The sequence below is a fragment of the Acomys minous genome (assembly GCF_964271855.1).
Source record: "Acomys minous genome assembly, chromosome: 17".
In the NCBI taxonomy this organism is placed as follows: domain Eukaryota; kingdom Metazoa; phylum Chordata; class Mammalia; order Rodentia; family Muridae; genus Acomys; species Acomys minous.
In genome coordinates this window covers 29,065,595-29,081,162 of record NC_140500.1, presented here as the reverse complement: position 1 = coordinate 29,081,162, position 15,568 = coordinate 29,065,595, and the positions used below count along the sequence as shown (strand labels likewise).

Below are 15,568 nucleotides of genomic sequence, written 5' to 3'. Positions count from 1 at the left end.
AGCCTTGAATTATCTAAAAAATGCTAGCGTAGCCCTGGGGATAAAGCCTAAAACCCTGTACATGTTAGGCAAATACTGAGCCACAGCATAAATTCTGGGTCTTGACTTTTATAGTATAGTATTGTATAGTGCAATATTGTGTGTGTGTGTGTGTGTGTGTGTGTGTGTGTGTGTGTGTATTATTTTCATTTGCTATTTGAAAATATTTTTAGGATGATTCTGCTGCCAGCTTTGCTTGGCATGTCATTCTGTGACGTGCATGAACTCTATCAGTGCAGCTTGTGTGTTTAAGCCCTGGTTCTGGTTGGGACTCTTTTTTAGCAGAGTTCTGACACTAAGGCTTTCGTGGCAGCTGTTCAAATGTTTAGTGAGCCTAGTAGCCCCAGGGCTAGCAAGAGATCTAGGACATGTTCTGTTCCCTGAGATTGCAAGGAGGGGAGTGAGAGCCAAACAAAGCAGCAGGCAGTTAAAGCGCTCTTAGATGGCACTCTTGGGAGAGTGGCCAGTGGCAGTGGGACGCTGGTCTCCAGTCCACCCTCAGAGGCCTCACTGCAGCACTGCCACTTGAGCTGTGACTGGAAGGACGATGAAGACAGTGATGCAGAGACTGGGATCGTGTCTTCCAGCCCTTGCGAGGTCTGGGCTTGACGCTGCACTTCTAGAAATTATTCAACTATTTTTTGTTTTCAAAATGCTTGTATTTACAAAAAAAATTGTTTTTGGCCTTGACCAGGATGATATATTTGCTACAGAAGCAATTAAACCTTTTCCAAAAAAAAGAGAGAAGGAAAGAACGTTGGAACCCAACTTATTTGATGATAATATTGATATCTTTGCTGACTTAACTGTAAAACCCAAAGAAAAGCCCAAGAAGAAAGTGGAAGCCAAGTCTATGTTTGATGATGACACAGGTGAGTCCTGGTTTCTGGTCCCTTTTGAGAGTGTGGCTGTCTACAGAGCCCCTAGAGAGTGGCCCTGTTCTCTGGCTGAGCTGTTCACGCGGGCCCTTTCCTGGACTTTGTCCCCTAGCGGTTTGCTTTGCTTTGCGGTGGAGTCCTGGTTAGTCCTGAGATGTAGTGAGTAGATGGACTAGTCATTACGCTGAGTATCAAGGTTTAAGAAGGTGCCCAGCATTTGACCTGAAAGTAGAGCTTAACTTTAATCTCAGTGCTCACCTGCCATCATCTGACAACACTGATATTTTTGAAAGGAGAGTCCACTGGAAACTTCTTCCACATGCTGTCAGCAGGCCATGAAGCTGGTGGAGAGACTGAACTGGGCAGTGGAGTCACACAAGTGAGACTCTGGACTCCTTTATATTTGTGAACACTCCTCGGCTAACAAGCAAGGCAAATGTAGATTGCTGGAAATGCTGGGCTTCTGATAGAGCCTGTGCACCAGACCAGACTGAAGCCAAAACCACCCACATCTTCTCTGTCCCTCCAGGCCTGCGCCTTGAGACTAACTGGGAAACCTTGTGTTGCCAGCCATACTGAGTTGGTCTCGCTGGCAGGCCTTGTGCTCTGTTCTCCTGTGTCTTACTGCATACAGTGTAGAAAAAATGTGGGTTGCTTGGGGTTCGCTTTGTTTTGTTTTTTCAGTTTCTTACACATGATCTTGCTGTAGCCCTGGCTAACTGTGAACTCTCCTGATCTTGGTCCTGCTGGTGCTGGGGTTGCAGGCGTATATGACAGTCTTTCATTACTAAATTATAATCCATGCTTATGGCAGCAGTCATTCAACTTAGGATGTTTTGTAAGTGGAGGAACAAAAGCTTTAAAGCTAACCAATATTACTAGTTTGTTATACATCCTTTAAGACATTGCTGTGAATTTACATAGTAATAATAGGAAACAAGAACAGATTTACCTGTTTTGTTTTTTTTTTTTTTTTGGCTTTTTGAGACAAGGTTTTTTTGTGTAGCCTTGACTGTCCTAGACTTGCTTTGTAGACCAGGCTAGCCTCGAAACTCACAGCAATCAGCCTGCCTCTGCCTCCCGAGTGCTGGGATTAAAGATGTGTGCTACCACGCCTGGCTTACAGTTATATTTTAAATATTTTTTCATGTGTGTACATGGACATCTCCTTTGATTTCAGTGTTTTTGTAATACTGCTTTGTCGTAGCTGTTTGCTTATGACAGTCTAGATTGTTTCAAGTTTCTGTTGTAGATAACTCCCTAGTCCTTACCATTTATTACACCTGTCTTTAGTACACGTGTGGTAGAATCCTAGCCATAACATTGCTGGGTCAGCATAGTCAAGATAAAGTTGAGTCTGAAGCGCTGACATGAGTGCAGTCAGACTTCTTACCCCTGAGGTGTGCCACGAGGCTAAGTTCTTCTGTAGTGGATTTCTCTTTGCATATTTTCACTGTCCTTAAAGTCCAGAGTGAAGAGAGAATAGAAGTCAGTGTGGCTTTTAGGTAGTGAGGCCCTAAGCTGAATTAGAGCCAGCCTGCCCTCCCGTTTCTGACTTCACAAGCACATACACTTTTGTAGCTGAGGAACTTACACTTAGCAAGAACCTGATGTTCATGTATCATTATAAAACTTGGGGCCACCAGCTGAGCCAGGATCAGAATCTAAGCGGTTTGCCTTCCATATTGGGACTCTAGTGTGTTACCAAATTGGGCCTTTGGCAGTTTGTGTGAGTGTGTCTCAAATTCCCATTTTCTTCCCTGTCCTTAACAACTTCCTTTCTTTTTCTTTTTAAAGATGATATTTTCTCCTCTGGCCTCCAAGCTAAACCATCTAAACCCAAAAGCCAATCTGCAGAGGCGGCATCTGAACTAAGATCTGAGCACAAAGTGTCCAACATTTTTGATGACCCCCTGAATGCGTTTGGAAGCCAATAGAGCATGCTGGGTCTTCACAGTTCACCGCCCATCCTGTCTTCAGTTATTGATGCTGTCTCCTTCACATACTGTCTTCACTGGATTACAGAAGTAAATACTCAAACTAGTTCAACTTATACCCAGTGTAGCTAATATTTTTCTGCACTGATTTCAATTATGCTTAAAATTGCAAATAAAAAAAAATGCCTCACAGTGGTTTGTTTTTACTTAGACTGTGTAGAAGGGCATACTAATGGAAGAAATCTCTTTGTGGCTTTCATGTGTGGGCAGGGAATGCAGAGACAGCACCTGTCAGAAGACCTGAGTCCTTGTTCTGTGTGGGGCTCTGAGTGCAGTGCTGGTCTAGGCAGGTGAAAACGGAGGTAAAAGACTATACATTTATGGTTCTAAACTCATGAGGGTTCCACTGAATTCCAACAGTTCCTCTCTAGTTTTCTCTCTCTCTTTCTTTCTTTTTCGAGACAGGGCTTCTCTGTGTAGCCTTGCTTGTCCTGGACTCACTTTGTAGACCAGGCTGGCCTCGAACTCACAGCGATCCGCCTGCCTCTGTCTCCCGAGTGCTAGGATTAAAAGCATGTGCTACCACGCCCAGCTCCCTCTCCAGTTTTCTAAAGAGAACTGTGGTCCTCTGCTGTCGTGATGCACAGCCATCCATCCATTGTCACATTATCTTTGGCTGGATTCAGGGTATACGATGCCAGAGTTGAGTAGTTGAAAGAAATGCGATGGTTTAGTTATACTCAAACTTTTGCCTGTCTGCCCCTTAAAGTGGGTGGGTGATGACAGTTGATGATACAGCACAGGCACTATACTAATTTCCCATCATGACTCTGTCCTCAAAGGAGTTTGAAATTATAAGCCCTAATCATGGGCTGAGTTTAAGCGCAAGAGGCTGACAAAAGCCCAGGGCCTCACGGTACCTTCCACCTCAGTGCCAGGTTGTGGAGATGAGTGGGTCAAGTCTCAGAGGCTATTGCGAGGGTAGGAGAAGACTGATGAGGGCCAGAGTTCTTTCACAAGTTGACTATTGTCCTCTTTTGCAATCCACCTAGGAAAACACTTAGTTGAACCCCCTGAGAAGGGAATGAAGCAGTAGGGACCCAGGCTAGGTGCAAGGCCTGTGTTGTCTTAAAGCCAATTAGTTTGTATCCCAGTTTACCAGCTTGGTGTATAGCAAAAAGATGCTGGGATTTCGGGCCCAGAGTGCCACCTGTTTGACATATAGTCTTCATTAGTTACTCAATGCAAGAGGCATACCCAAAGTCACAAGCCCTTATAAGCAAGGCATAAGAATGTCCCCATTTTACACGTGATACAATTGAGTCAGCAATATTAGGGGAGAGGGGAGCACAAAAAGGGTGGTGTATTAAAATTAAAAATCCAGGTCAGGTTAGCCTGGATGCCCTTTAAGTGTCTCAGGCTCTGGAAAGGCCACCAGTGGACAGCAAATACTAGGGACCCTCCCACCCCCAGAGAACCTTAAAATTGTCCCAGCCAAGGCGCTCCAGCCTGGCGCCGGCTCTTCCCGGAAACTGTGACCTGTCTCGACCTCCTGCCGTGCCCTAGAAGGCTCCGGCGGCAGTAATAAAGGGTCAACATCCGGGCTTCTTATAACCGACAACCCTTCCTGAACGCTCGAGCGACCCCGGCATCCGAGCAACCGCCAGCCTCGGAAGGCTAGGCCCCGCCCCTCGCCGGCTGATTGGAGGGCTCCGGCAGTGCTGACCGCCGATTGGTGAGCGGTGTCACAAAGGGCGGGGCCGGAGCTTCGCGGCAGCGTCGGCTGTCGTCGCGGGCGCGCGCACCCCTATAGGCCTGAGGGCAGGCGAGCGAGCGAGCGAGCGGGCGGACGCGACCACCGGAGGGCGAGCTGGTGAAGGGTGCGGCGGGGCGGGGCGCGGGCGGGCGGGCGGCTGAGGGGTCCGCTGCACCTTCGCGGCCGGCCAGGCGGAAGAGGTGCGTCCGCCTGGGCTGCAGCCTAGTCACACCCTCTCTGCCTAGGGACTCACGGGACCCGGACCGCCGTCGCCCTGGGCGCAGACTGGTCGCACCTGTGGTTCCGGGTGCTGCGGACCCTACTTTGGGTCTGAGTGTGGTTCCTGCGGGGCGTGGTCCCTGGCCCCAGGGTAGCGCGTCCGCACTTGTGCATTAGTCGCAGGCTAGAGTGTGACTCCATTCTGTAGCTCGATTTTCACACCTCTGTGAATGTACAAGCATTTTAAAAGGCTGCATCTTATTGTGGGAATATTTGTGTTGGGCGAAAAATGTAAAAGCTAACTCAACGTGTGGCTAAGTTTCTGTGGTCGAGAAGAAAAGTCCAAGGTACTGAAATTACTGAGTGCACTTAATTGCCGCTTTTGTGGTGGCGGTTTTAGAAGTTTTCAAAAGATGAAAGAAATATTGAAGGTTTTTTTTCCCTCCCAGTTTTTAAGATAATTTATCAATTTTAGCATCGTTTTATGTACTTGTATCATTTAGCATCAGTATGAGTTTTCATTATCCATCAGTTTTCCACTGCTCATTCATGCAGGTCACGCGCCAGTCTGAAGAAGTTTGAGCCCTTCTCAGTGGACTTAGTTCTAGTACCGGCTAGGGCTTTTGCCCACTTGAGCTTCCACTCGCCGCTGTAGTATTCTACTCTGGTTTAGCATGGACGTTGTTTGCTTAGTAGTGTAGTTTTGATATACACAACACTTTTTGGTTATGGTTACCACCCTTGGTCCCGTCTTGTATATTGAAATTTATCCCACTGACTGGGTCCAAACTTATTTTGGAAGTTCCAAAACCACTGATGATGTACTCAGTGCAATGTTCGTTTTCTTCTTCTCATAGTCACATCATCTAGTCTCATTTCAGATTTAAGACCTACAGATCTGTGATTCTCTACTTTTCCCCAGATTGTTTATTATTTCAGGGACCAGGTATAAAAAGCATTGTGAAGGAGATGCTCCTTATATCCTCTGCCTCTAAATTCTTCTCCTAGGCACTGGTCACCTGTGCCTTCTGCGATGTTCATCTCGACATTCCTAACATGTGACTTCTATCTCCACACTGATTTTTGTTTTTTTTGTAGGGTTGCTGTTTGCCTTGAAGAAGCAGACACTGTGTGTCTGTATTACACTCTTCAGTATAACATGACAAATGCGTTTTAAAAGACTGCATGCTGCCCATAATACTGTTTTTGTTTGTTTGTTTTTGTAACACTGCTGATTGAACCCAGGACCTAATATTGCTAGTAAAGTACTCTACAATGTGGTTGCTGGGAATTGAACTCAGGACCGCTAGAAGAGCAGTCAGTGCTCTTAACCTCTGAGCCATCTCTCCAGCCTAAAAATACTCTTATAATAAAACCTAGCATAAATGTTAAAATATATCAACATGACCTATATAAGTTTTGTTTCATAATTGCCAAAAACTGGAGCATGTGAGATATTTCTTAGTAGAAGAATGGATAAATGAAACTAAAGCATAATACAATGGAATATAATTTAGCACTTAAAGGAACTAAGCCATCAATCCATGAAATGGCACAAAAGAGCCTTAAATGTGTGTTCCTTAGAGAGACCACTCTGTAAAGGCTGCTTATTTTGTGATTCCAATTGCATGACATTCTGGGAAGGGCAAAGCTATGGAAACACTGAAAAGGTGAAAAGTTGCCAAGAGTTTGAGGCGTGGGTGGGATCAATAGTCTCAACACAGAATTTTTAGAATACTAAACTCCTTTGATACTGAAGTGATAAATACATGTTTTTATTTATCTTCTCACACCTGTAAGATGTATGAACCCTAATGTAAACTTTGGGCTTGGGTAACAGTGAGGTGTCTGTTCCTCATGTGTTAATAGTATATGTGCAGAATGTAGGGTAGCTGGAGGCAGTGTTGAAAGATTATTGATATTTAATGTTGATTCATAATTTTAATAAATCTATGACCAGCTTTATACCCAAGTAACCACACAGAGAGACTAGGATCTACTTTATTAGCCTAGAGCACAATGCTGAGTAATAATTCCTCCATCCTAACCCTTCAAGCTAGTGTAGTTTCCTCCCATTCAGATTTCCCACTTTATACTTGATTTTTACCCACATCCTAGGTCCAGCTCATTTCTCCTGGCGTTTCCTGGTCCTCTGCACATGCATCCGTCCTCTTCTTCCTCTTTCTCCTCCTCTCACTGGACCAGGGTGTCCCACCTTATTTCTCTGTTATTGCTTAGCATTAGCTAGTTGGTTTTTATTGGCAACACAGAGATCGAATGGTGACATGTTTACACAAAGTTGAGACAGGAGATACTTAGAATAAACATCACAGTGCAGTGTTGGGATTGATCCAGATAGTGGGGTAAAGAAATCAGCATTTGAATGCACAAGGGTAAACTGCACAGTCCAGAAGAGCATTATGCCAACATGGCAGGGAAAGGCAAATGGATGTGGAGACTCATCATCTCTGCTTGGTTTTGTTGTAGATTTAAAATTGCCCTTTAAAAAAAGTCTCCTTATTTATACAGGGGAAAATTCATGTCTTTAGTATAGGTTCATTTCCCTTGCTACTGAGGTCTCACTATAGTGATTTATAGTATCCATTCTTAAACATAGTCAGTAGGAAGTAACTGCTAAATAATGTGATAAATAATACCCTTAAGCAGTTTTTAGAAAAATTTTCCCAAAAATTAATATCAAGCCCAGTAGCTGGCTAGTGTGGTGAAGCATAGGATTATAGCCAGCCAGCCCACGAGAGTGCTCTGTTAAAGTTAGCCAGCCCGCGAGAGTGCTCTGTGAAAGCCAGTGGAACCCTGAGTTAAGTCCTAGTCAGTGAAGCGAGAGGTTGGTGGACAGAAAGATGTAAGGTACATTGTCAGGACTGGTCACTTGAAGCTGTCATGGTGTTTGTGAGAGCTCCTAAATTTCTGGCTTGAATGAATGGATGCATCATGGTATGCTTTATGAGTACTGAAAGGCTCGAAAGAGCAGCTATTGGTGTATATGTTAATGCACGTGTGTTTGGAGTGTCAGGAGTACAGCTGCCTAGGCCATGCTTTCCAGTGATATTTATTAGCCAAACACAGTCTTTAAAACAAGTGCACCTTTAAATATATTTCTAGGCCGTCATCTTAGCACACACTTATCCCAGCACTGGGGAGACTTGAGGCAGGAGGATCATAAGTATGAGGTTAGTTTGGATATATAATGAGACTCTGCCTCAAAAATAAATAAGAGCCAGGCGGTGGTGGTGCACGCCTTTAATCCCAGCACTTGGGAGGCAGACGCAGGTGGATCGCTGTGAATTCAAGGCCAGCCTGGTCTACAAAGAGAGTCCAGGACAGACAAGGCTAACACAGAAAGACCCTGTCTCAAAAAATCCAAAAAACAAAAACAAACAAACAAAGAAGTCTATGACAGTTCAGTGGGATTAATGTAGTCTTTCCCACAAACGATACTGGAAATGATTATCTCTATGTTAAAGAATAAAGTTGGGTCCCTATTCAGAATGATCACTAACCCTAAAAATAACTTAAAACTGGGAAATGTGTGTACATTTAATGCTTTTGGTTAGGTCAAGGTTTCTAACTCTGACAACAACAAATAGCCAAATTGAGCTTTATGTAGTTGAGAATTCAACTTGAAAAGCTATTATCAAGAAGTCAAAGGCCAGTTTACAGAGTGGGAGAAAATATTTGCTAACCCTATATCCTACATGTGGCTTGTGTCTAGAATATTATTTAATATTTAAACAGAACTTCAATTTATATAATTTAATCATATTCTTCCCCTCCCCCAAGTCCTTCCAGGTCCTTCCCCCGCCACCCACTTTTAAGTTCTTTCTCAAAAAACAAACAAACAAACAAACAAAACAAAAAAACCCAAAAAACAAAAAACAAAAAAACCCAAAAAACCTAATACAACAAGAAAACAAAACAAATTACCACCCAAAAAAAGACACATCAAACGGTAACCAAACAAAAGCACATGCGCGCGCGTGTGCGCACACACACACACACACACACACACACACACACACACACACACACAACTTGTGGAGTACATTATATGTCTGGTCAGCTACTGAACATGAGGCCTGCCCTGGAGCACTTGATAACCCCCAATATCACTCCATTAACAGTTCAGTGCTTAACCTTTACCCTAGTGGCTAGATTTTCATTGATTCAGTTTTTTGTAACAAAATAATGTTACATAACAAATGTAACAAAATAAAATATAAAACAAAAACTATCACATTGAAGTTGGACAAGGCAAACCAACAGAAGGAAAACAGCCCAAGAGAAGGCACAAGAATTAGAGAATGGACTTGCACACTCAGCAACCCCACAGAAACGCTAAACAGGCAGTCATAATATAAACAGAGAGGACCTGGTGCAGGCCCCGTGCACGCTGCTTCAGACTCTGTGGGTTCATATGACGAACTTTGCTCCTGTTGAATTAGATGGCCTTATTTTCTTGGTGTCCTCCACTCGCCCCCTGGCTCTTACACTCTTCCCCCTCCTCTTCCATGGGGTTCTCTGAGGTCTGAGGGAGGGATTTAATGGAGGCATCCCAGTTAGTGCTGAGTGTTCTAAGGTCTCTCACTCTACCTAGTGCCTGGCAGTGGGTCTGTATTTGTTCTGTCTGCTGCAGAGAGAAGTTTCTCTGGTGATGGATGAGCAAGGTACTAATCTATATGAGGATAGCAGAATGCCACTAGCAATTATTTTATCACTGCTTTTTTCTTTTTCTTTTTTAAAGACTTGGCGGTAGGTCCTTGAGCTACCTAGTCTCAGGTTTTTGGTTACCTAAGCAGTGTCAGGAATGGACTCCATTCTGTGGAGTGGCCCTTAAGTCAATTCCGTTGCTGGTTGGTTATTTCCACAAGTTTTGTGCCACTATTGCCCTAGACTATATGGCAGATGCACACCATTGTGGATAAAAGGCTTATGGTTAATTTGGTGTTTACATTTCTCTTGATCGTATTAAGAGTACCTTCCTGTACCAGAAACACTAGAACATGGGCTTGAAGGCTCTCTGTAGGCACCAGCTTGCTATCGTCATGTTCATTGACCTGTGTAGGTGGTGTTTTCAGCAATGGGGCCTTGCTGTCAGTCTGTGGAGAGAAACCTATAGTTTTGGAAACAGCCTGAGTTGTTTGGGGGTTCCTGTGGGACCCTTTTGGCCAACAACTCAATTAGATGTAGCTCAATTCTGGTACTGGAAGCTTCATTTGGTGACAAGAGTCGGGCAGCTGGGATGCTGTCTTCTGTTATTTGGCAATTTCCTTGAGATCACCTTCATGTTTATATATACTTTAGGTAGTTCTTACTTATTAGGTTTCCGTATTACCTCTCAAACGGCCTCATTCTCTCTCCCACAACCCCTTCTCCCATCTCCTTTAGGGTATTAAAAACCAACCAAGCAACCAACCAAGCCCAAAACATTTTCAATCCAGTGATAGACTTTGAATAGATATTCTCCAAGGGAGAAATACAGAGAGCCTATAATCCCATAAAAGATGCTCAGAATCTTTTGAGAGTGCAAATCACAACCATGATGCACCACCCTGTACTCACTAGGCTAGCTTTAATAAAAGACAATAAGTATTGACAAAGATGTGAAGAAATCTGTACCATCATTTGTTGTTAGTTTATTATAAAATTGTTCAAAATACTTGGAAAACAGTTTAATAATTCCACAAAGTCCTTAATATAGTTGCCATGTGAGACAGAACATCTGTTTCTTTCTAGATATGTCTCACCAAAAAAAAGAGCACTTGTCCACACCATAGCTGACTGTTCATTAGTGCAGTATTTGCATTCGCTTCAAATTGGAGCCCACCCAAACGTCATAAAGCAGTGACTAGGCGATAACATGCACCAGGTCCACACAGGGGCTGTCAGTCATCCACCAGATGGATGAAGTACTGATGCATGGATGAACTCTGAAAAATGTTTGCAGTGCCATAGAAGTGAGTTGTAAAATACCAAATAAATCCTTTTATTTATGTAAGTGTCTGGAGTAAGCAGTGATAGAGAAAGCAGAATAATTATTGCCTTGGACTGAGAGCAGAAAGGGGAAATTGAGAGTGAGGCCATTGGGTGTAAGGTTTTTGGGGTGGTGAACATGTTGAAATGGTGATTGCAAGAAGTTGTTGTTGTTGTCACCCGCTGCTAGAGCACTTGTTTGGCTACCCAAAGCCCTTGCCCAGTCCCCATCACTGGGAGAAATAGTGGTTGTGGTGGCTGGACATTTTTAGTATTGAAAATAAGTGAATTTTATATGTTAAGTGAGTCAATTTATGGTATATAAATTATATCTGAACAAAACTACTTTGAAAAAATTTCCCTCATCTCTTCACAAAGATACGTATTTGTGTAGTTTAAGCTTAGGATTCCCTGATACAAAGTTTTCACCAAATAACAGCAGTTTCCAATGTGGTTACCCTGCTGTTAGTTCTATACTGTTATTTTACCTTATCTGTTGTGTTTGTTTCTTATATTCATTAGCCATTGTATGCTTGTGAGTAGAGATCATCTAGGATCTATATCATTACTTCCTTTTAATGATAGAATAGTTGATAATATTTGGAAACCGAAATACTTGTAGGTTTTTTATTTAGTGGATCAAATTTTAAAGGAAGCTATTCATATATTTGCCATTTTTCTTATCCAGTTAATTAGGTACAAAGACATTAAAGATTTTAAAAATGGTTTTATTTATTATTTATTTTTATGTGTGAGTGCTCTATCTGCATATGTGCCTGCGTGGAGAAGAGGGTAAACAATTCCAGTATAGATGATTGTGAGCCACTATATGGTTGCTGGGAATTGAACCTGAGACCTCTGGGAGAGCAGCCAGTACTTGTAACTGCTGAGCCAAGGCACTGAAGTTTTATATAGCTTAAAAGAGAAACATGTGGCCAGGCATGGTGACACACACCTGTAATCCCAGCACTTGGGGACACAGAGGAGGCAGGTGGATCTCTGTGAGTTTGAGGCTAGCCTGGTCTACAAAGCCAGTCCAGGACAGGCAAGGCTATACAGAGAAACCTGGGACAGACAGAGAGAGAGAGAGAGAGAGAGAGAGAGAGAGAGAGAGAGAGAGAGAGAGAGAGAGAGAGAGAAAGAGAAAGGAGACAGAGACAGAGACAGGGAACAGACAGAGACGGAACTATACTGACATGTAGAATTTGAATACTAGGAAAATGTTTGTTGACCATGTGCTCTAAATTAGGGACAATGTGAAGCTGTAATGAGGTAGTGTAAAGAACCAAAAGCATATCTACTTCAGGAGTGACTGCAGAGGCAGGCGCGGAAAGTCTACTACTAGACACAGTTGGTAAAGTAAGTTTTTAGACTGGAAGATGAGCATGAGCCAGTTATTCAGGAAATCTTAATGAAGGAGGGACTTCCAGACAGATTTGTTTTAAAACAAGTTTTGTTTTTCAGGTAAAAACTCAAACATGAACAACGATACATATTACCAATGTTCAAAGCTGATTTGGGTAGAATTGGAATACAGTTGCATACAACATATTCCAGAGGAATTAGAGAAGTCAAAGTAATGGATAACAGGAAAGAGCCTCCATTCTTCAATGAAGATAACGTGGGACCATTTTACTTCAAACTTCCTTTCTATGACACCATGGAACTCTTCATCGAAACACTGACTGGAACATGTTTTGAATTAAGAGTTTCACCCTTTGAAGCTGTTATCTCTGTGAAAGGAAAAATTCAAAGATTGGAAGGTACTAGTCTTTGTTTCTACAATATGAGAATTAAACATCTTAAAATTTTTTAATGGACAAAAATTTTAAACATAGGACATTAGAATGAATAGAATAATAAAATCACGATCATGTCTTCAACAGTTAGGAGCTTAGAAACTGCCTCCTTTGTGTCCCTTTGTGTCCCTTTGTGTCCCCACGTGCCCCTTCGCCACAGGGTCGTCTTGGTTCAGATCTCTGGCATCATGTTAGTGATTGAAAAATAGTTCTGGGGCCGGCGTGTTGACGCACGCCTTTAATCCCAGCACTCAGGAGGCAGAGGCAGGTGGATCACTGTGAGTTCCAGGCCAGAATGGTCTACAAAGTGAATCCAGGACAGCCAAGGCTACACAGAGAAACCCTGTCTCGGAAAAAAAGAAAAGAAAAGAAAAATAGTTCTTAGCAGGGTAGGATGACACACAAACTGTACTGTAATATTCTGCAGTTGCTCTTAATGGAGGTCATCCCTTTTTTTTTCGTACAATGTGGAGATTTTATGAAAGTTTTGGGTTACATTTACATATGTTTAAAGTTCTTCTAACATATCAAGGGTTTTGAATGACATGGAACATCTTTTTCTGGCATATATAGGCATATATATTTGTGGTGTCAGGTCTCCTTATGTTAAAATTAGTCTTCCAGATTTCAGATTACCATTATAGTTGTCCATTTTGGGATAGAGAATTAAATTACTCCATATACCATCATCACCTAGTGCATGGCTGCTGGAGTCCGCTGGAGCTGTTTGCAATATGAAGGAACCAACTAGGTCTGTTCTCCCGCGGCCAACTTAAATGCAGCGGCCAACTTAAATGCAGCGGCCAACTTAAATGCAGCGGCCAACTTAAATGCAGCGGCCAACTTAAATGCAGCGGCCAACTTAAATGCAGCGGCCAACTTAAATGCAGCAGCCAACTTAAATGCAGCGGCCAACTTAAATGCAGCGGCCAACTTAAATGCAGCAGCGTTTACAGAGGGACGAGAGTGGGCGGGGCTGTGAGATCGCACATTCTGGCTGTTTGCATTTTGTTGTTGTTGTTACTGTTCATTTTGCTTTGTTGTTCCAGAGTTTCTCTGTGCAGCTCTAGCTCACTCTGTAGACCAGGCTGGCCTTGAACCCAGAGTTTCGCCTGCCTTTGCCTCCCCAGTACTGGGAGCAGCTGCCACTACCTGGCTGGGTGGTTGAGTTTTTGAGTGTTTGCTTTTCCTTTGTCCTTCCCCTTAAGGTAGTTTTAGGGTAGCTGAGTCTAAACCACGTCAAACAATGGCACAGGTACACTGTGTTTGAAGCGACAAAGGCGTGACAGTCATTGTGTTCTGCAGGAGACTTCAAAAGAACAGCCTTCACGAAAAATCAGCTTTATTCCTTTTCTGGATGGCCTCTGTTCTTCCTCACTGGATGTCAGCTGGAGCTAACATGAGAAGGCCCTCAAGACTCCAGTTAGCAAGATTTGGCTGGAGAGGACAGAGGGGACAGTGCTTGAGTTAGTCCTGCAGAGGAAGTGGGTGTTTCTCCAGAAGGCTTTTCCTTTGGGTAACTTTCAATGAGTTCAGAACTAGTGCCTGGTGGAAGGGGAGTAAAAGGGATTTGTGGAGGACAGGCTGAGGAGACTCTGGTGACCTGGGAGTGAGTGCCGAAGTGGAGAGGAAAGAGGTAGCTGACAGGAAATTGTAAATGGGTTTGTAAGGGACGGAAGCACAGAATCCACTAAGTAAATTAACATTGATTGTGTGTGTGTGAGCAACAACTTGGTTTTATTTCTCTCTTTTTTTATTCTTTTCTTTTCTTTTCTTTTTTCTTTTTCTTTTTCTTTTTTTTTTTGAGACAGGGTTTCTCTGTGTGGCCTTGCCTGTCCTGGACTCGCTTTGTAGACCAGGCTGGCCTTGGACTCACAGTGATCCTCCTGCCTCTGCCTCTCGGGTGCTGGGATTAAAGGCATGTGCCACCACTCCCGGCTTACTTTTATTTCTTACTTCCATTTAGGCATTCAGTGTTGGCGGGTTGTCCCCTGGGGCTAACTGATCCCTCTAGGGTTTGGACAAGTTGGGCGGTGGCACCTGTTTCCATGTCTGCTTCTGTGAGAAAAGAAGAGCAGGAACTCTCAGATGCCTGTCATACTGGCCACACAGACAGACCCTGTAGAACCCACGAGGACTTGAGATGACAGGGGGAGTCCAGCAGCTCCCGCTGACTGAGGAATGGCCACCAGGCCGCCAGCCAGTACTCTGTCCCCATTAGCAATAGCTGACAAGGACATCATCTTAGCTGGCAGAGAGCAGGCTGTAATTCCTGTCACAGCACTCAGCACAGGGGTGGGGTGGGGTGGGAGAAGGGGGGCATGGCAGCTACTGTCATGGCTCCTTTAAGCACAGCAACAGCAGCCTTGGCTCCAGTGTGACAAAGAGCTCAAACAGAGGCAGGGCACCCCAATAAAAAGGTGCCGTTTTCAGTGTTCCAAGCACAGAGACTGCCCCCCTCTCCAGCCTTGACCATGGCTGCTGAAGACCTTGGAGACAAGGGAAGCCACCAGTGCGCCTGTTCCAGGCAATGTCATGGAGGGCAGTAAAGGTTCCAAACATGAACCAAACACTTTGTAGCTTTCCTGATCCAGCTCCTCTCTCCTGATGTTTCCTGGACCCCTCTCTTTGTTGAATCTAACATTTTAAAAATCACATTTTTACTTATTTTGTGTGTATACATGCACATACATGTGTGCTTGCAACAGCACACCTTGGAGGTCAGAGAACAATTTGTGGGAGTTGATTCTTTCTACTATGTAGGTCTTGGGGTTCAAACTCTGTTCATGAGGTTTTGCAGCAAGCTGCAAGCACTTTTACCCACTTATCCATTGCTGTACACTAACTACATCTTGCTGGCTCTCAGATTAATATTTCTTTGTCTTAAAAGTAGGAATAATGATAGTAACAAGTGTTGCAAATGATCTTCTCAGATAACACAAGTTACCA

At 43.6% G+C, this 15,568-nt stretch overlaps 2 protein-coding genes across 11 annotated transcripts in view; both read left to right on the top strand.

The window, feature by feature from the left end:
• Window positions 1-2,982, top strand: part of WASHC2C (WASH complex subunit 2C) — a 51,992-nt gene extending 49,010 nt beyond the window's left edge. For all 6 annotated transcript variants that reach the window (XM_084765865.1, XM_084765868.1, XM_084765867.1 and 3 more), the window contains 2 exons: window positions 734-911; window positions 2,715-2,982. In XM_084765865.1, coding sequence (XP_084621991.1) covers window positions 734-911; window positions 2,715-2,854 — 318 coding nt within the window. In that variant the 3' untranslated portion in view covers window positions 2,855-2,982. The remainder of the gene's footprint in view (window positions 1-733; window positions 912-2,714) is intronic.
• A 1,597-nt stretch (window positions 2,983-4,579) lies between these two features.
• The window catches only part of ZFAND4 (zinc finger AN1-type containing 4), a 62,024-nt gene continuing 51,035 nt past the window's right edge, over window positions 4,580-15,568 (top strand). For 3 of the 5 annotated variants that reach the window (XR_014776149.1, XM_084765869.1, XM_084765873.1), the window contains exons 1-2: window positions 4,580-4,734; window positions 12,285-12,583. Coding sequence is in view for 4 of the 5 variants with exons in the window: in XM_084765869.1 (XP_084621995.1) it covers window positions 12,322-12,583 (262 nt within the window). In the remaining variant the exon portion in view is untranslated. Of the gene's footprint in view, window positions 4,735-4,795; window positions 5,177-12,284; window positions 12,584-15,568 lie in introns of those variants that run through there. The other 2 variants (XM_084765871.1, XM_084765870.1) reach the window with 2 other exon arrangements.